Source organism: Pongo pygmaeus, chromosome 4 (assembly GCF_028885625.2).
Source record: "Pongo pygmaeus isolate AG05252 chromosome 4, NHGRI_mPonPyg2-v2.0_pri, whole genome shotgun sequence".
NCBI lineage: Eukaryota > Metazoa > Chordata > Mammalia > Primates > Hominidae > Pongo > Pongo pygmaeus.
In genome coordinates this window covers 151,609,463-151,629,745 of record NC_072377.2, presented here as the reverse complement: position 1 = coordinate 151,629,745, position 20,283 = coordinate 151,609,463, and the positions used below count along the sequence as shown (strand labels likewise).

Below are 20,283 nucleotides of genomic sequence, written 5' to 3'. Positions count from 1 at the left end.
GTCCCCACCCAAATCTCATGTCAAATTGTAACCCCCACATGTTGAAGAAGGGGCCTCGGGGGAGGTGATTGGATCATGCATGAGGCCTTCCCCCTTGCTGTTCTCGTGATAGAGTTCTCATGAGATCTAATGGTTGAAAAGTGTGGCACCTTCTCCCCTCACTCTCTCTCTTTCTCTCCTGCTACCGTGTAAGATGTGCCTTGCTTCCCCTTCGCCTTCTGCCATGATTGTAAGTTTCCTGAGACCTCCCCAGCCATGCAGAACTGTGAGTCAATTAAACTTTTCTTTATAATTTACCCAGTCTCAGGCAGTTATTTATACAATAGCAGTGTGAGAACGAACTAATGCACCTTCCTTCTGGGAATGATGTTAAATGAGCTAAGTTCAGAGATTGCTACCAAAGTTTTATCTGGCTATCATGATATGAAGTGTTCTCTCTCCCTTCCTCTTCCTCCCCCCACCCCACACCTCCCTCATTCTACCACCATCACTGATTACCAAAAGGATTGTTTAAAAAAAGTTTCAGTCATCAGTCATCCAAAGTCTTTCTTATCATTACCTGGTTCCTAAAGTTCACTTGAAATAGTAAAATGAAATACTGGTTAGCTTTGTGGTCTTGAGAAACTAATGGAAACATTCCAAAACTCATACATCTTATCTATAAAGTACACATTATAATAGGATCTAATTTAGAGGGTTGATGTAATAAATAAATGAGATAATCTAGCACGTTGACAGGAATAAAAGATCAATTGAACATATACAATCATTATTATTACAAGAAATATGTAATAGTTCTATAAGAAGAGAGAGGGTATAGGGAAAAATTATGGATTTTAAACTTTACTTATTTCCCTTTAAGTAAAGAAAAAATAAACATGGACTCATTCCAAAGAAATGACATTTAGAAGAGCAGTGGCATGAGAGCTTGAGAGTATATTCCTCTCATTGTCATTCATTGTGATATCCCACAGATAAGTAATAAGGACCTACTATGGGTCATTATTTTATTATGGGTCACCATTATTTTAGATGCTGGGAAAATGGTAATGAATAAAACAGACAATAAAAGGAAAAATATTCTAAATAAATAACTTGAGTTAGCTATAAAAATTGTGAAGAAGATAATACAGGATAGTGTGATAATGAAAGATTGAGTGGCCATTAAATATGGTGGTCCAGGAAGCTAAAGATTTGAAGGACATGAGGTCATCAGCCATACAAAAACCAGGGGAGAGGATCTTCTAGACAGACGGAAAAGCAAGTAAAAGGGACCTTAAGCAGTAATGAGCTTACTATTTTAGCATAAAAGAAAGCAGAGAAGTGTGGCTAGAGCTTAGTTTGCGAGGGGAAGAATGATGAAGCCAGAGTCAGTATGGAAGGTAGGCGCTAGGCCATATATGGCCTTAAACACCATGGTAAGAAACTTGGCTTTATTTTCAGTGTAATAGGAAACCTTTGCAGTTTAAAGTAGATCAAGGACTTAATTTTTTTTATTTTTAAGCTATTTGGTTGCTGTGTGGAGATAAATGATAGGGAACCAAGAGTAGGAGGCAAGAACACCAATGAGAGGCTATCACAGTTGGTGGACAAGAAAGGACAGAGGCTTGGATTAATGCAACAGCAGAGAAGATGTAAAGAAATGAATAGATATTGGATCAATTATTTTGGAGGCAGAGTTGATAGGATTGCTAGTAAATTGGATAAGTTTAAGTATGGTGTCAATGAGGGAAATATGAGTGGCATCCCTGTGATGAAGGCTTGACTTGCTATGTAGGCTTATAGATAGCAAAGAATGAGGATGAATCATTACCTCCCAACCCACCATCTGTCTCCATCCCAAACCACCTACAGCCTTCCCAACCCCATTCCAGTCAGAAGTCATCTAAGCAAAAAGAGGTACAGTCTAGCTATTAGTATCTTCTCAGGTTCATTCCACAAATAGTCATTCATATCTGTTACTATGTTCTAGACTAAGTTATGAGTACTGGTCATACAGTAGCAAGCAAGATAGGCACACCTCTGTTCCAGTGCAACTTATGTTCTAATGGGAGAAGTTAGTAAGATTAACTTTGAGTTGTGTATCATCCATCCATGGAGTGACATCAAATAGGCCATGAGTTTTGGGAAGAGAACAGAATGAGAGGTATAGATGGTAGTTAAAGCCATGCACATGGGTGGTTATTAAGAGAAAAAGTAGAAATTGAAAATAGAAGGAGGCCCAGGACCAAACATTTATTGGCCTGACTTCCTGGTCAGTAATCTTCTCTACTGCTATAGTACAGCAGCTTTTAAGTCCATTGATCGCATTCTTAATTTGAGTATTTAATATTTATTTTATTAACCTAAGTTTTCATTTGTCACTATGGCATGGTCTCATAATTTTCAAAAAATCAAAAAAAAGTAGATGTTGGCGTGGATGCAGTGAACAGGGAACACTTCTACACTGCTGGTGGGAATGTAAACTAGTACAGCCACTATGAAAAACAATATGGAGAGTTTGGAGATTCTTTAAAGAACTAAAAGTAGAACTACCATTTGATCCAGAAATCCCATGACTGGGTATCTACCCAGAGGAAAAGAAGTCATTATTTGAAAAAGATACTTGCACACACACATTTATAGCAGCACAATTTACAATAGCAAAATTGTGGAACCAACCCAAATGCCCATCAATAAACAAGTGGATAAAGAAACTGTGGTATATATACATACGATGGAATACTACACAGCCATAAATAAGAATGAATTAACAGCATTTGCAGTGATCTGGATGAGAATGGAGACTATATTTTAAGTGAAGTAACTCAAGAATGGAACACCAAACATCTGTGTTTTCACTGATATATGAGAGCTAAGCTATGAGGATGCAAAGGCATAAGAATGATACAGTGGACTTTGGGGACTTGGGGGAAAGAGGGAGAGGGGGGCGAGGGCTAAAATACTATAAATATGGTGCAGTGTGTACTGCTTGGGTGATAGGTGAATCAAAATCTCACAAATCACCACTAAAGAACTTATTCATGTAACCAAACAAGATAGACACACCTCTGTTCCAGTGCCATTCTTACTGGAGTAAGGTGGTATCACATTGTGATTTTGATTTGCATTTCCCTGATCATTAGTGATGTTGAGCGTTTTTTCATATATTTGTTGGCCATTTGTATATCTTCTTTTGAGAATTGTCTATTCATGTCCTTAGCCCACTTTTTGATGGGATTGTTTGTTTTTTCTTACTGATTTGTTTGAGTTCGCTGTAGATTCTGGATATTAGTCCTTTGTCAGATGTATAGATTGTGAAGATTTTCTCCCACTCTATAAGTTGTCTGTTTACTCTGCTGACTGTTCCTTTTGCTGTGCAAAAGCTCTTTAGTTTAATTGGGTCCAAGCTATTTATCTTTGTTTTTATTGCCTTTGCTTTGAGTTCTTGGTCATTAAATCCTTGCCTAAGCCAATGTCTAGAAGGTTCTTTCCAATGTTATCTTCTAGAATTTTTATAGTTTCAGGTCTTCGGTTTAGCTCGTTAATCCATCTTAAGTTGATTTTTGAATAAGGTGAGAGTTGAGAATCCAGTTTCATTATCCTACATGTGGCTAGGTAATTATCCCACCACCATTTGTTGAAAAGAGTGTCCTTTCCCCACTTTATGTTTTTGTTTGCTTTGTGGAAGATCAGTTGGCTGTAAGTATTTGGGTTTATTTCTGGTTCTCTATTCTTTTCCATTGGTCTATGTGCCTAAGTATAAAGGATAGAAAATAAGAAAACAGCCTAAAGATACAGGGGACATAGTAACATATTTTTAATTGAGGTCTAAGAAGTATGACAGAGAGGTAATGAGCAATATCAATATTTGAGGAGATACCAGCTGAGATTTTTCTAAAATTTATGAAAACCATTGAACTACAGATTTAAGAACTGTTATTAACCCCAGTCAAGATAAATTAAAAAAAAATAACAATGCCTAGACACATCATAGTAGAACTGCTAAAAAAAAAAAACAAAATCTTAAAAATAGAGAGAAACACATACTACCATGAAAACAAAAACAGCTGGACAGCTGAATTTTTAATGAAATTATGGAACCCCAAAGACAATAGAGTGACAGCTTTAAAATGCTGAAAGGAGCTAACTGCCACTCTAGACTGCTCTATCTAATAAAATAACCCTTAAGATAAAAGCAAAATAAAGATTTTTTTTTTTTTTTTTTTTTTTTTGAGACGGAGTCTCGCTCTGTTGCCCAGCTGGAGGTGCCATGGCGCGATCTCGGCTCACTGCAAGCTCCGCCTCCCGGGTTCACGCCATTCTCCTGCCTCAGCCTCCCGAGTAGCTGGGACTACAGGCGCCCGCCACCACGCCCGGCTAATTTTTTGTATTTTTTAGTAGAGATGGAGTTTCACCGTGTTAGCCAGGATGGTCTCAATCTCCTCACCTCGTGATCCGCCTGCCTCGGCCTCTCAAAGTGCTGGAATTACAGGCGTGAGCCACCGCGCACGGCCATAAAGATGTTTCTAAATGAGTAAAATATGAGATAATTTATTGTAAGGAGAGACATGCATTTAAAATACAGAAGTGAGTGAACAATAATGAAAAGTGTTGTATGTTGATAGAAAAATGAACAGAAATAATAGCATCATGTAAAGTTTAAAATAGGGGACAAAAATAACACAAATAACAGAAGGAAGGGATTAAAGGAGTTAAAGTTATTAAGCTCTGTTAGACTTTAGGGAAAGTAGTAAGATAGCTAATGTAAATTAGACTTTAATAATTAATAGATATATGTTGCAATTTCTGGTGCAATCAATATTTTTTAAATGGTAAAATAATTCATCAGTTACAAGCCAATAGAGGGAAATTTCAGAAGTTAAAAATACATTCCTAGCCCAAAATAAAACAAATAAACCTATGGTAGTTACATTAATTGTAAATGGACTAAAAAGCTAAAGGCTAGTTCTAGAACTGAATTTTTAAAAATTATATTATCAATAAGCATGAAAAAAATCTCTCAGCAAGCTTCATGTAGAAGGGAACTTTTTAATGGGATATTTTCAGAGAAAATATGAAAGTACTTATAGGCAAACTATTAGAATAAACAGGTAATTTTGCAAGGTGTTTAGATACCTAATTAACATGTAAAATGAACTTATATCTTCATATGATAACAACAAACATTTAAAATGATTTGGGGGGTTATATCATTTATAAGAGCAACATAACATCAACTACTTACGAATAAATCTAAGTACAGAGGGTCTAAACATCAATACCAAAAAACTTTATTAACAGAAAGTAAGGAAGACAAGTGACTGGAGGAATATATCATGTTCACAGATGGAAAGACTCAACATTGTAAAGTTGTTTATTCTTTCCTAGGTGATATACAGCAACATGCAATTCTAATAAAAATTTCAGGATTGTTTTTGTGGAAACTGAAAAGCTAATTCTTAATTTATATAGAAATGTAAGGCACAAAAAGCCAGCCAACACCATTGGAAGAATAGTAGAAGAATTTACCACTTATATTAGTCAGCTGGGGCTGCCATAACAGAATATTAGAGACTGGGTAGCTTCAACAATAGAGATTGATTTTCTTAAAGTTCCAGAGGCTAGATTAAGGTGCTGGCAGTATGGGTTTCTGGTGAAGCCTCTCCTTGGCTTGCAGACAGCTTCCTTCTTGCTGTGACCTCACATGGCCTTTCCTTTATGCATGCCCACTCTTGGTGTCTTTTCCTTTTCTTATACCAGTCCTATTGCATCAGGACCTCACTTTTATAACCTTATTTAACCTTATTTACCTCCTTAAAGACCCTTTATCCAAATACTGTCACATTGGGAGGTTAGAGTTTTAATATATAAATTTGCAGGGGGGGCACAGTTCAGTCTAGAACACCACCTATTAAGATATCTTATACAGCGTCAATAATTAAGATACTGGGTATTGGATACAGGACAAAAAAATAAATCAATGGAATATAATAAAGTCAAGAAACACATTTATATGGATTGTCAATCTTTGAAAAGATGGCATTGCAGAGCAATGGAGAAAATGTGGTCTTTTCAATAAATGGTGTGGAGAAAATTTGAAATTATTTGGGGAAAAATAATCTTGGTCCCTACCACAGGCACATAAAGCAATTTCAGATGAAATGCTTAAAATGTATAAAATAAAACACTAAACTTTCTAGACCATAACATAAGATAAAATATTGACAGCCTTAGGTAGGCTAAAATGTTTAAAATGACATAAAAGCTGATAATAATCATAGAAGGAAATATTGATAAATTAGACTACATTAAAGTTAAATTTTCCCATTCATCAAAAAAAAAAAAAAAAGGAATTAAAAGACTAAAAAGGCAAGCCACAGTGTAGAAAAATAGGTTAGCAAAGCAGGTGACTACCAATGACTTAACATCAGATTATAAGGAACTACAAATAAGAAAGACTCTGACAGCTCAGTGGAACAATAGGCAAGAGACTTGACAGGCATTTCAAAAGGGAGAATAAGTACTTGAAAATGTAGTCAATTCTATTATCAGGAAATGCACATTAAAGCCACAATGGAATACCACTACATACTGATCAGAATGGCTAGAACTAAAAGGACTAAAAATATCAATGGTTGTTAAGGATATTGTGATACTAAAAATCTCATATGCTACCAGTGAGAGTATAAATTATTACAACCACTTTGGAAAATGGGTAAATCCACTAAAACTGCACATACCCATACAGTAAATCCAACTGTTCTACTAAGTATATATCCGAGAGAAACACATACATATATTCACCAAAAGACATGTATAAGAATGTTCATAGCAGTACTGTTCATGATAACCCTAAATGAAAACAACTCAAAGTCCATAAAAAACAGAATGACCAAGTAAATTGTGAGATATTTATACAAAGGATTGCTTACAAGGATGAAAATATACTGTATTGCTTCATTTATATACATTTCAAAAACAAAATATCAGAAGTTAGGATAGTGTTTGCTTTGGGATAAAATGGGGAATGACTGAGGTAGGGATCCAAAGGTGTTTTTTGAGTATTCATTCTATTTCTTGATCTAGGTGGTGGTAACATGGGTGAAAAAAATCAGCATTCAGTGCCCTTTCTGTATACCTGTTACTCTTCAATTTAAAAAGCATAGTGTAGTAATCAAGGTCTAAATTATTATTAGCCTGGGTCCTGCAGGATCAAGAAGGGAGAAGAGGTTACTGAATCCTACAAATGAGAACTCCTATTGAGTTCTTTGCTTCTAGAGGAGCCAAGGTCTTCTGTTAAGAGGTAAAGCCAACTGAAGACCTTGCAAAAAAGAATACGTTTGTATAAATATCTCCCACCTTCCCTCTTATCTCCTCTTGGGAATTCCTATAGGCTAAACCCAACCAGCAGTCAGAGAGCATGGAAAGCTGTTGATAAAGTCAACTTCAAGGGTCTCATCTGCCTGAAGTACAGACAAAAGCCACAAAGTCCGTGCCAGCAGAGTTGCCTCTTGTTAAAAAGATGTCCTGGAAGCCCCAACCACCGACTTCTCTTATCTCTCATTGCCCAAAAGAGACACTAAAGCACCCATAATTCTAAGTGAAGTTGAGAAAATGTATTTTTAAATGAACTTTGTTGGGACATAATTTATATGCAATAAAATGCACCCATTTTAAAGAGTGTAATTCAAGGAGTATTAACACATATATACTCCCATTGATCATCACCACAGTGAAGAGACAGAACATTTCAGTCATCCCAAAAAGATTACTTAGTGACCATTTAGAGTGAATCTCCTTAGGCATCCACACTAAATTTTTTTTTTTTTTTTTTTTTTTTTGAGACCGAGTCTTGCTTTGTTGCCAGGCTGGATTGGTGCAGTGGCGCGATCTTGGCTCACTGCAACATCTGACTCCCTGGTTCAAGCGATTCTCCTGCCTCAGCCTCCAAAGTAGCTGAGATTGCAGGCACATGCCACCACTCCCAGCTAATTTTTGTATTTTTAGTAGAGACGGGGCTTCACCATGTTGGCCAGGATGGTCTCGATTTCCTGACCTCGTGATCCGCTGGCCTCTGCCTCACAAAGTGCTGCGATTAGAGGCGTTAACCACCGTGCCCGACCCACTAATTTATAATTGAGGTGAAATCCATACAACATAAAATTAACCATTTTCAGATGAACAATGCAGTGGTATTTAGTACATTTGCAATGTTGTATAACCACACTGACTTGATCATTATATGTTGGCTTATCCTTGTAGAACTTGACATAAATGGATTTGTATTGTATGTGTTCCTTTTTGTCTGACTTCTTCCAGCAAAATGTTCTTGTGATTCATCCATGTTATTGCATGTCAGTAGTTCCTTCATTTTATCACTGCATAGTATTCTACTGTTTGAATGTACCAAAATTTGTTTATTCTTTTACTTGATGATAGATATTTGTGTGATTTCCAGTTTCTATTATGAAAAAAGCTACTGGGAACTGTGTTTTACAAAGCTTTTTGAGAACACATGCTTTGATTGCCTCTGAGTAAATACTAGGAGTAGAACGGCTGGGTCATGTGGTTAGTGCATATTTAGTATTATAAGAAATTTCCAAGCTATTTTCCAAAGTAGTAACACTCTCACCAGCAGTGTATGAGAGTTCCAGTTGCTCCACATAATGGCCAATATTTGCAATTGCCACTCTTTTTGAGAATTCTAGTGAGTGTGTAGTAGTATCTTCTCATGGTTTTAATTTTTGTTTCCCTGGTGGCTAAAGATATTGAACATTTATTCATGTGCTTATTGGTCATTTGTATATTTTTGAGAAATATTTATTTAAATAGTTGTCTATTTAAAACAGCTTTCTTGAGGTATAGTTGGCATACAGTAAATTGTACATAATAGAATGCACAAGTACATAAGTTTTGACATATATAGAGAGATATATACACATGAAACTATCACTAATTAAGAGAATGAAAATATCTATTACCCTCAAAAAGTTTCTTGTGCCTCTTTGTAATCCATCCCTTTCCCTAGCCCTCTTTCTGCCACTGTAGATTAGTTTGCATTTTCTAGAATTTTATATATATAAACTCATACAGTATGTATTTTTCCTGGCTTCTTTAACTCAGCATCATTGTTTTGAGATTCATCAATGTTACTGTGTGTAGCAATAGTTCGATCTTTTTATTGCTGAGAAGTGTCCCATTGTATGGATATACCATACTTTGTCTATCTGTTGATGGATATTTGGATTGTTTCCAGTTTGGGGCTATTATATAAATAAACTTGCTATGGACATTCATGGACAATTCTTTATACGGAGATCTATCGTTTTTCCCTCTGGAGTAGGTACTTAGGTGTAGAATGGTTTGATCATATGATAGTGAAACATTTTAAGAAACTGTCAAATTGTTTTCTACAGTGATTGTGCCATTTTACATTCTCATCTGCAATGTATGAGAGTTCCAGTTCCTCAGCATTCTCACTACCACTTGGTAAAGAAAGTCTTTTTATTTTTATTCATTCTACTAAGAGTATAGTGGTATTTCACTGCAGTTTGAATTTATATTTCCCTAATGACTAAGGAAGCAGGGTATCTTTTTATGTTCTTATTTGCTTACTTCTAAATGCTAACATTTTGTTATGGATTACCATATCTGTTTCTAATTTTAGTTTCCTCTGTGTCTTCTTTGGTGAAATGTCTGTTCAAATATTTTGCCCATCTTTCAATTGGATTGTTTGCTTTCTTATAATTGAGTTTTGAGAGTCCTTTATATATTCTAGATCCAAGTCCTTTTATCAGGTATGTGATTTACAAATATTTTCTCATGGCCTATGGTTTATCTTTTCATTCTCTTCAAGGTATCTTTTACATAGCAGAAGTTTTTAATTTTGATGAAGTTCAGTTTATTAATGTCTTTTTTAGTTTATTAATGTCTTTTTTATAGATCATGCTTTGGTGTCATATCTAAGAAATCTTTGCTTAACTTAAGGTTATAAAGATTTTCTCCTATTTTGGGTTTTTTTTTGTTTGTTTTTGTAATGTCTTCGTGTGACTTTAGCATTGGGGTAATGCTTGCCTCCTATAACATGTTAGGGATTGTTTCTTCCTTCTCCATTTTTTGAGCGAGTTTACATAAGATTGGTATTTCTTTCTTAAATATTTGAAGGAATTTATCATTGTAACCATTTGGATCCACATTTTGGGGATGATTTTTTATTTATTAAAAATGTGATTTCTCTAGTAGATTATAGGAATTTTCAGAATCTTTATATATCAGTTTTGTTAAATTGTATCTTAGAAATTGTCTATTTCCTCTGAACTGGAAAATTCATTAGCATAAAATGGTTGATAATACCCACTTATTTTCTTCTTAAAGTCTGTAAGACCTATAATGAGATCCCTTCTTTCATTTCTGATATTGTCAATTTTTTTTTCTCTTTCTCTTTTTCCTTCATTAGTCCAACTAGAGGTTAATCAATTTTATTGTTTTTTTTTGAAGGGCCTATTCGTGGTCCCATTTTTTATTCTGGCTCTTATCTTTATTTCCTTCCTTTTCTTCACTTTGGTTTGCTCAGCTCTTCTTTTTCTAGATTCTTATGGTAGTAGAAGCTTAGATCATTGATTTTAAAACTTTTATATTTTCTAACATAAGCATTTAAAGCTATAAATTTTCTTCTAATTGTGCCTTTTCCTGCAAGTAATAAATTTTGATGTATTGTTTTGTCATCATTGCTTAGTTAAAATATTGTTGAATTTCTGACATTTTTGAGCCATTAGGTTATTTAGAAATGTGCTGTTTAATTTTTAATGTTGGAGGACATTCCAGCTCTATTTTTGTTATTAATTTCTAATTTAATCTTTTGTGACCAGAGAGTGTTCTCTGTGTGATTTTAGTTCTTTTAAATTCTCTGAGCCTTACTTTGTAGCCCAGTATATGATCTCTTGGTGAATATTCCACATATATTCTTTAAAAATGTGTATTTTTTTAGGTGTTGTGTGTTGTGTTTTTCAATGTAAAAGAAGTGAAATTGGATAATAATGTGTTTACATGTTCTGCATAATTACTGATATTCATTCTACTTGTTCTATCAATTACTGAGAGAGGAATGTTGAAATTACCAACTATTATTTTGGATTTGTCTATTTCTCCTTTTGCTTCTGTTAGTTTTCTATTTACATTTTTGAAGCTGTTTTATAGGGCCAATCTGCATTTAATATATTAATGTTTTTCTTATGTACTGACCCTTTTATCAGTGTATTAGGGTTCTCCAGAGAAACAGAACCAGTAGGTGATAGATAGATAGATAGATAGATAGATAGATAGATAGATAGATAGATAGAGGAGGGGATCTATTATGAGAATTGGCTCATGCAATTATGGAGGCTGAGAAGTCCCATGATATGCTACCTGCAATTTGGAGAATAAAGAAAGCCAGTAGTGTAACTCAGTCTGAGCCCAAAGGCCAAGAATAATGGGAGCCAATGGTGGAACTCTGAGTCCCAGGTCCAGGGCCTGAGAACTGGAGGGGCCTGTGGGGTATTAGCATAAGTTCTGGAGATGAAGACCCAAGAACCTGGAGTTTTGATGTCCGGGAGCAAAAGATGGATGTCCCATCTCCAGGAAAGAGCAAATTTGTCCTTCCTCTACTTTTTTTTTCTGTCTGGGACCTCAGTGGATTGGAAGATGCCAGCCCACATTGGTGAGGGTCATCTTCTTTACTCAGTCTACTGATTCCTTCTAGAATCTCTGATTCCTTCTAGTCTACTGATCTCTTCTAGAAACACCCTTGCAGACACACTCAGAAATAATGTTTCACCAGCTATCTGTGTATCCCTTAACCCGCTCAAACTGACACATAAAATTACCTGTCAGTTAGTATGAAATGCCCCATTTTGGCTCTGGCAATATAGCTTAGCCTGCTGTCTGCTTTATATGATACTAAGATATCCCTCTTATGGTTATTGTTTACATCATAGGTCTTTTTCTGTCCTTTTACTTTTTACCTATGTTTTATATTTAAAGTATATATTTTTAGGCAGTATTTAGTTGGGTCTTGCATTTTTATCCAATCTGTCAATCTACGCTTTTTAATTGGTGAGCTCATTCCATTTTTAAATTTACCATCTTGCTATTTTCTCTATTTATCCATCTGCTTTTTGTTCCTTGCTTCTTCTTTTTCTGACTTCATTCATATTAATTATTTTTGGTATACTATCTCCTCTATTGAATTCCTTGCTCTACCTCTTTGTTTTGGTTTTCGTTTTAGTGGTTGCTCTAGGATTTATAATACACTTGTCGCAGCATATTATTCCACTTACGTGTAATATAAGAACCTTACAACAGCGTGTCTTTCCCTTTCTGATTGTTATTATTTCTACACATGATATATGTATACATATGTGTCTAAATATAATATATGTACATATGGCATAATACAATTCATTGTTATTCTTTTTTAAAAAATTAAAAATGAGAAAGTTATCTTTTATATTTACTGACATCTTTATCATTTCTAATTTTTGTCATTCCTTTATTCCTCATTCTTTAGATATGAATTCACATCTAAAATCTTATGCATGACAATGAATTCACTCAACTTTTTTTCTTTTTTGAAAAGTTCTTTATGTTGCCTTCATTTTTGAGGGATATAAGAATACTTTCACTGGTTCTATCTAGACTGGGTTTTGTTTTTCCTTATTTCAACACTCTAGATAGTCTCCCATTATCTTATGGTTTGCTCTGTTTATGATGAGATGTCAATGGTAATTCTTATGTGTATTTCTGTATGTAATGGACTTTTTTCCCTGATTTTTAAGATTTTTATCTTTGTAATTGGTTTTCAGCAATTTTATTATGATGTTCCTTAGAAAAATTTTCTTTGTATTTATCCTAAGCAAATTTTATTGAACTTCTTAGTTCTATGGCTTTATTTTCTTATTAAATTTGGATTTTTTTTTTTTTTTTGGATGGAGTCTTGCTCTGTCACCAGGCTGGAGTGCAGTGGCATGACCTCAGCTCATTGCAACCTCCACCTCCTAAGTTCAAGCGATTCCCCTGCCTTAGCCTCCCGAATGGCTGGGACTAAGGTGCATGCTACCCACACCGAGCAAATTTTTTTTTTTTTTTTTTTTGTATTTTAGCAGAGACACGGTTTCATTATGTTGGCCAGGATGGTCTCGATCTCCTGACCTCGTGATCCACCCACCTCGACCTCCCACAAGTGCTGGAATTACAGGAGAGAGCCACCGCGCCTGGCCGGAAAATTTTAGCTATGATTTCTATAAATATTTTTTCTGCCCACACTTTACTCTCTTTTGAGAACTCCAATTGCAGTATGTTCAATGACTTGATATTTTCCTACACAACACTTACAGTCTGTTCATTTATCTTTTAGCCACTTTTTAATGTTTTAGTTTGAATAATTTTATACCTCATCTTCAATTTTATTGTTTTTTAAACTTATTTTGTGTTTGAGTTGTGTTGAAGCTCATCCAGTAAATTTCATCTCAAACACTGTATTTTTTAACTCCAGAAGTTCCTTTAGGTATTTTTTCATAGATTTCATTGCTCCCCTCAATATTTTTATGTTTTATTTGTTGTCATTGAACATAATCTTAATAGATTTTTTTAAGTCCTTGACTAATGATATCATCATCCTTATCATTTTTAGAGTTTGCTTCTATTGACTGATTTTAATCTTAATCATAGTCAGCTTCTTTGCATATCTAGAAATTTTTATGTGATGCTGAATATTGTTAATGTTATGTTGTTGAGTATCTAGATGTCTCCCATTAAAAATATTGGGCTTCATTCTGATAGCAGTTAATTTATCCATTAATAATCATGCTCCTTTTAAGGCCTGTTTGCAAGCTTTGCTTGAATGAATCTAGATTAGCTATCACCCTGTGGCTATTTTAGGCCTGCTGCTAAGGTATAGCCTTTCTTGGGTCTCCCTTCAACATCTCAGGTGGAAACTCTCTCAGTTTGGGGTGGTTCTCATAGTTGATTAATTTGTACCTCCCCAGTATTTTAGGCTCACTGATAGTCACTCTTTGCCAAGCCTGTGGAGTCTCACACTGCACATGTGCATCTTAATATTCAACCAAAGACTCAATAGGACTTCTATTGCAGGTTTCTCAAACTCTTTCTCCACCCTCTTCTCTCCAATATCTGCCTCCAAATTACGGCTGCATGAAACTACCTGAAATCATTTCTGTCTCCTCAGCTAAGTAAGACTGTCATGTTTTCCTTGGGTGCCCCTTTCCTACCCCAGGGTTCATCAAAGGCCTTCAAACTGAAAAAGCAATTAATCTGTTTGTTTTCCTTTTCTAGGTGGTTACAGTTCTGTGTTGTTCGTTGTTTGATATTCAAAAATAGGAATGTCTTTCCTACATTTTGTACAACAACAGTTTTCTAGTTGTTTGCAGTGGAAGAGCTAGTCTGGTACCAGTTACCCCACCATGATCAGAAACAAAAGTCAAAAATGTATTGTTTCAACTCCACTTCTGTTAACATACACTACCAATTCTGTGTGTCAAAGAAGCTCACAAGTTTTTCAGTGACTATAAGAATTAATGACAATATAGCATATAGAATATCATAATAGACCTGGAAACTTTAGTTAAACAGCTTTTGAACTAAAATACTTTCCTAAGCCCTTGGTATTCATGGAATTTGCTTGGTTTGATTTGGAAAATGTTTTCATTTTTCAGTTAAGAATATAAATGCCTGAACTTCAAGAATGTGATTAATATTGACTGGGCTCATCAGTACTGTTTTCATTAGAAGTTAAAACCAGTATAGTAATACCAGATTCTTATAATCTGAGCTCTGAGATCCTTGCAGTATTGAATATACCTTCTCTGTCAATCTGTATCAAAACCCTATAAGCAGAAAGATACAGTCAAGCAACTTTTCAAGCACTGTTGATTTATTTTCACCTTTTGTTTTCTTTCTCACCCCTCCTGGTCTCCTTCTCTTGCTAAACTCTATTGTGACCACTTTTTTGTTCATCTTCTTTAATGCAACCCCCAAATCTTTTATGATAGTATAGTACTATCACTATTTTTTAATTCATATATTCACTCATTACATATTTATAAATCATATATTAATTTCTAGGTAGTTTTTAGACCTAGGGATGAAGTCAACATGTTTCCTACCCCAGTGAAAGTCAGTGGTCTGATAGGATGAAAATTATTTATTAAATAATCATATAAATATATCACTACAAAATATGTGGGCTTTAAATAAATGGTACAAGGAACTCTGAGGGTGCATCAATGGAGTGTCAGTTTTGATTCTCCAGGATTAAATACCAAGATGTAATTGAATGTGTCACAGGATTTATTAGAACAAATGACTATGGAGGAAAAAAAGAGAGAAAATCTGAGTGGGGAGAGCTATAGAAAGTGATACAACTCTAACATCTTTATAAGGAGAGGGTGAATGAAGAAAGATTGGGTAGAAAGAGCATCAGAGTTGAATGCAGCTCTGAGAACATCTAGGCCAGGTTAATAGGGAGCTCCAGAGCAAAGACTGCCTTCTAGAGAAATCCTCTGTTGATAAGGAATGGCCAGATCTAGTACCCATGCTGTGCTCAGTCATCCGTCACAGCATGTTTTCCTTGAAAGGAGATCTGAGCGGTGTATTCCCATAGCGCCCATACAGAAGAATCAGATCTAGACTCAGAGACTGAGAAAGGCTTCTCTAGGAAATATTTTAAATCATCTTTAAGTGATGGCTTTAACATCTCTTACATGCGACAATGAAAAGAGTAGGTATTCGAGTCACATAGAATATTTCTTAGACTAGTTGTTAAGACAAGAGCCACCTTGCTATATTTTTGGTAGTAGATCCCAGATGTAAAGCACTCTGTGCTTTTAACATATCTTCTTTCAAAGTAATAGATAGACTTTTTAAAAAACAAAACAAAACAAAAAAGCAAAGTAAAACTATTTGGCCAGCATTAGATCTCACTTCACCAGGTTTTCTAGCTCCATCCTTTCATTCAGGTCATTGTGAAATCTAAAATCTTCCTTTTCTTCCACCTTCATGTTGGTGTTGGATATTGTATACATACATTCCACTCCAAACATATTTTTGGTACTAACAAATTGCAAGGATGATCTTATTAACTTTCTTCTGTTTTGGTTGATAAAACAGTTCCAGGTAATAATTTATTCTGAATCTTTTCTACTTTAACTTGCTTTTCTTCACCTCAGCAGATCACAATTGTATCTTCAAACAGCTACTGTTTTGAGTAGCTTTGATTGTTGAACAGCAGTTATTTAATTATTTATGGTCAATCTGTTCCAAAACAATATTGAAATCAACAGTGCACAGTTTAAGAAATACATAAAAATCAATGGGGCAAATTTATGTACTAGAAGATCTACATTTCTAACTAAGTGCCAGATTTTCCATTTATGATTTTTGCAAATGAAACACTTCGGGTAGTCATAAATACTGACCTCTCTGAACATTCCTTTGTGAATTATGATCTTGCAGTAATAAACAGAGAGCAGTATTTCATTTGTAGGCTGAACTATACAAAGCAAGAACTCAGTGCTAATGCTTTTGATCATTCTAATTCATTTTAACTGGCCAAGAGGGAGTTTTTTAAAATAATAACCACCGTCATCTTCTGTTCTGAGTTTGCTTGATGTCTGTCTTTATATGTTTTTACCAAAGTAGCTTTACGTAGCGTTGGGTCTGGCACCAGGAGGACATCACTAAATATTTGTTTTAAAAGCTGGTAGTCCAAAGCCAGCATGGAGCACTGCCTTATTCAGTCCATAACCCTTGTTCTCCTGCAAGGGGTCCCATGACAAATGAAACTAACACAACACCAACTCTGTTCCAGTCCTCTGCAGATCTCAAATAATTTAGTTAACTAAGCTGGGTTTCTCATCGTTACATCAACATTTACTATATTTTCTAGAATCTAGATACATAACATTTCCTATTCAGAAAGGACCTTAGAAATAATAGAATCCAGTGATGACAAATATATTTGATTTTGTAAGCTCAATAAGGAAAGGTGTTTTTTAAAAAAACATATTAAAAATGGGATCTTTTAAAGAGAGGTGAAGGCATGAATACTGGATATTGACCCTTCCAAATCGAGTCCAACTATCCCTCCTGACAGATGGCCATCAACCTCATCTTGAATACTTCCAAGACAGGAAAATACTGCCTTTCAGAGTGGCTATGTCATGACTGGATGATAGAAAGTTGTTTCCAGTGGAAATCTGTGCTTCTGCAATTTCTACACTTTTATTTAGATTCTGCCTTTTGAAGTCATACAAAATAAATTTACTCTTTCTATTCCATATAATAGTACTTTACATATTTGACAAGTTTACTGAGGTCCCCTTTCTTTTTATTAGCTTCCAGCCTCTTAGCATTTTTGACATTCCTATCTATGATGCTTAACGCTTTCTAAGTGTGTGTGTGTGTGTGTGTGTGTGTGTGTGTCGTAGACTATAATTCATCTGGGCCTGGAAGATTTCCTACATGCGAAACTACATGGTCCTGTCTTTATTATCTTCTAACTTATCTTGAGCCTTAATTGCCGCTTAAAGACATTGCTTTACCTTTCCAGCTTGAAGATCCTTAATTTTGTTAGGATAGACAAGCAACAGGAATGTTGGAAGCTTTTCTTTCACTGTCATCTGTTTACATGACATCATCTTTTCCAAGTGGCAGGCTTAACCCTGTCTTGTTTTCCTTCTCACTCTAAACCTAATTTACAATGCCTTTTGCCAAAGCTAAGAAACACTTTTTTGCTTGTATCTTACTTTACATTGCAGCTGCATTTGATACCATTGATCAATCCCTCTTTCCTGAAATTCTCTACCCTCTTAGCTTCAACAAATTCATTTTCATTTGATTTTTCTCTTCTCTTTCTCTTTGCATTCCTAATATGCTTCCTCTGTAGCCTCCTCCTCCTCTGCTTTAAATGCTGTGTTCACCAGAATTCTGGTCTCTACGTAAACTTCATCCTTGAGTTAGTTTACACACTCCCATGGTTTGAACCACTCTGTATTCTAATGATAACAAATGTTATCTCCAGCTTGAATCTCTCCCTCCCCTAAGGTTAAGATGCTAAGCACAGACTTTCCAGTGTGACTGAAACTGAACCGTCATCTCCCTCCCACATGCCCAGCCTGTGTTCTGCTCTTTCTCTTCAAAGATGTCATATGATTAGCATCACTGTCTGCACAATCATCCAAATAGAAACCCAGCTTCCTCCCTCCAAACCCATTCATACACCAATCACCAAATCCTGCTGATTCTATTGCCCACAGTTTTTGACTCCATCACCTCTTGTATTATCCTACTTCTCTGGCTTGGGCATTCCATTTCTTTAGCTTGGAGTTTTTCAATAGCCCTGATGTGCATTTTTGTTTGTTTGCCTTTATTCTTGTATTCCTCAGATCTAGCCTCTACCCTGCAGCCAGAGCAATCTATCCAAAACTTAAATCTGACCATGTTCTTTCCCATTTAAAATCCTTCAAGTTTCTCCTTTACCTGCAAATTAGAGCTCTAGAGCATGACATTTAGGATATTCTGTAACTTGGCCAACAACTTTCTCTCCAACTTTGCATTTTCCTACTCCTTGCTCTGGAATAGAAGCTGTGATCATGCCTGAATGCTTATGAAATCCAGCATATATAATGCTATTTTGGATTTCAAGTCTTCTTGCCTTTTATTATGACATGTTTTCTGCCTGGATAGAATGCCCATTATCTTACCTTCTTTTGACTAGTTTTCACTAATCTCTAGTAGTTTAGCTCAGCTGCCATCTTCTCTAGAAAATATTTTCCCAATGCAGAAGGATTGAATATACTGCCTTTGTGTTTCCCATAGCACCCTAGGCTTGCTTCTATTTTCCTCACTACATATATTGATTCCACAATGTATCTGTATATGTGACTGTCTCCTCAATGGCAAGGCCCACATCTTTTTTATTTTATTTTTACTCTTTTATTTTCTTCCTTTCCCTTATGTTTTCTCAGACTTATTTTAGAAAAGCTTAGGTGGATATTTTTTAACTACAAGTCCTTTTTATATACAAGGAAATAAAATAAGAAAACCTGATGTTAGTAAGCTTCAAATTCTATGCTAACAACATCTTAGAAGTAAAACAAAGTCATAAAGCAATAGAGTTACTTGTTAGAAGATGATTGTCCCCCCCAAAACTGCTATCATCTTTTTTTTTTTTTTTTTGAGACAGAGTCTTGCTGTGTCACCTAGGCAGGAGTGCAGTGGTGCAATCATAGCTTACTATAACCGAGAAGTCCTGGGTTCACACAATTCTCCTACCTCCTGAGCAGCTAGGACTACAGATGCATACCATCATGCCCACCCAGCTAACTTCTAAAAAAATTTTGTAGAGACGGATCTTGCTATGTTTCCCAGGCTGGTCTCGAACTCCTGGGACCAAGCAGTGTACCTGCCTTGGCCTCTGTGCTGGGCTAACTTTTTAGCAAGTATTTTTGTTTTAGCTTAGGGGACAAAGTGATGGTCTTGGTTCTCAAATTCTCTTAACACATATTTACTGAGTATCTATGTGTGTGTAGAGACAAATTAGACATTTATTATGTTTTTAAGAAACTTACAATTTAGCAGGAAATAATATACTCGTATTTCAAGGAGGAGACGATGGTGATGATACTGATAATAGATACCATTTATTGAGAAAATAAGGGATTTCCATTATCTCAAATAATCTCATAATCATACTGCAAGTAAACTATTAGCATTCTTATATTAAGAATGTATATTACATTATTTTATATTATATTAAGAATATATTAACTATATTAGCACTCTTATTTTATGTTAAGAGAATAAAGATTCAAGAGTTAAGAAACATGCTGACGGTCACACTGTGAAGGCATGCAAATTTATGCTTAACCATAGCTATGCTCTCTGCAATACTATGTTGTGTTATGAGAGTCAGCCAACTGTAAGACTCAGAGAAGGCAGAGACAGATGGTTTCCTGCTGGAGGAATCAGAGAAGGCTCCATGAAGGAGATGGCTTTTGATTTAGGCATTGAAATATGAGTAAAACTTGGACCTTCAGATAGGCAAATATAGATATGGAGGTGGGAAAGTGTAGAGCACGCACAAAGCAAAGCAAGGGAGATCAGTTTGAATGGAGCAAAAGAATATTGATGAAGAAAATTAAAATGTCAGTAGAAGGTTCATGTAGGAGTTTCACATTGTTCCAACTAAGCAAGGTGAACTTCCTTTTAGAGTCATAAATTCAATGAGAATTTTAAAACAGGGCA

At 35.3% G+C, this 20,283-nt stretch overlaps 1 protein-coding gene across 5 annotated transcripts in view; it reads left to right on the top strand.

Annotated features, from left to right (window-relative positions):
* The window catches only part of PPP2R2B (protein phosphatase 2 regulatory subunit Bbeta), a 495,072-nt gene that overhangs the window by 53,105 nt on the left and 421,684 nt on the right, over positions 1 to 20,283 (top strand). For 2 of the 5 annotated variants that reach the window (XM_054489452.2, XM_054489453.2), the window contains one exon: positions 194 to 265. The exons of the other annotated variants lie outside the window; for them this stretch is intronic. In XM_054489452.2, coding sequence (XP_054345427.1) covers positions 194 to 265 — 72 coding nt within the window. The remainder of the gene's footprint in view (positions 1 to 193; positions 266 to 20,283) is intronic. 5 annotated transcript variants of the gene reach the window in all.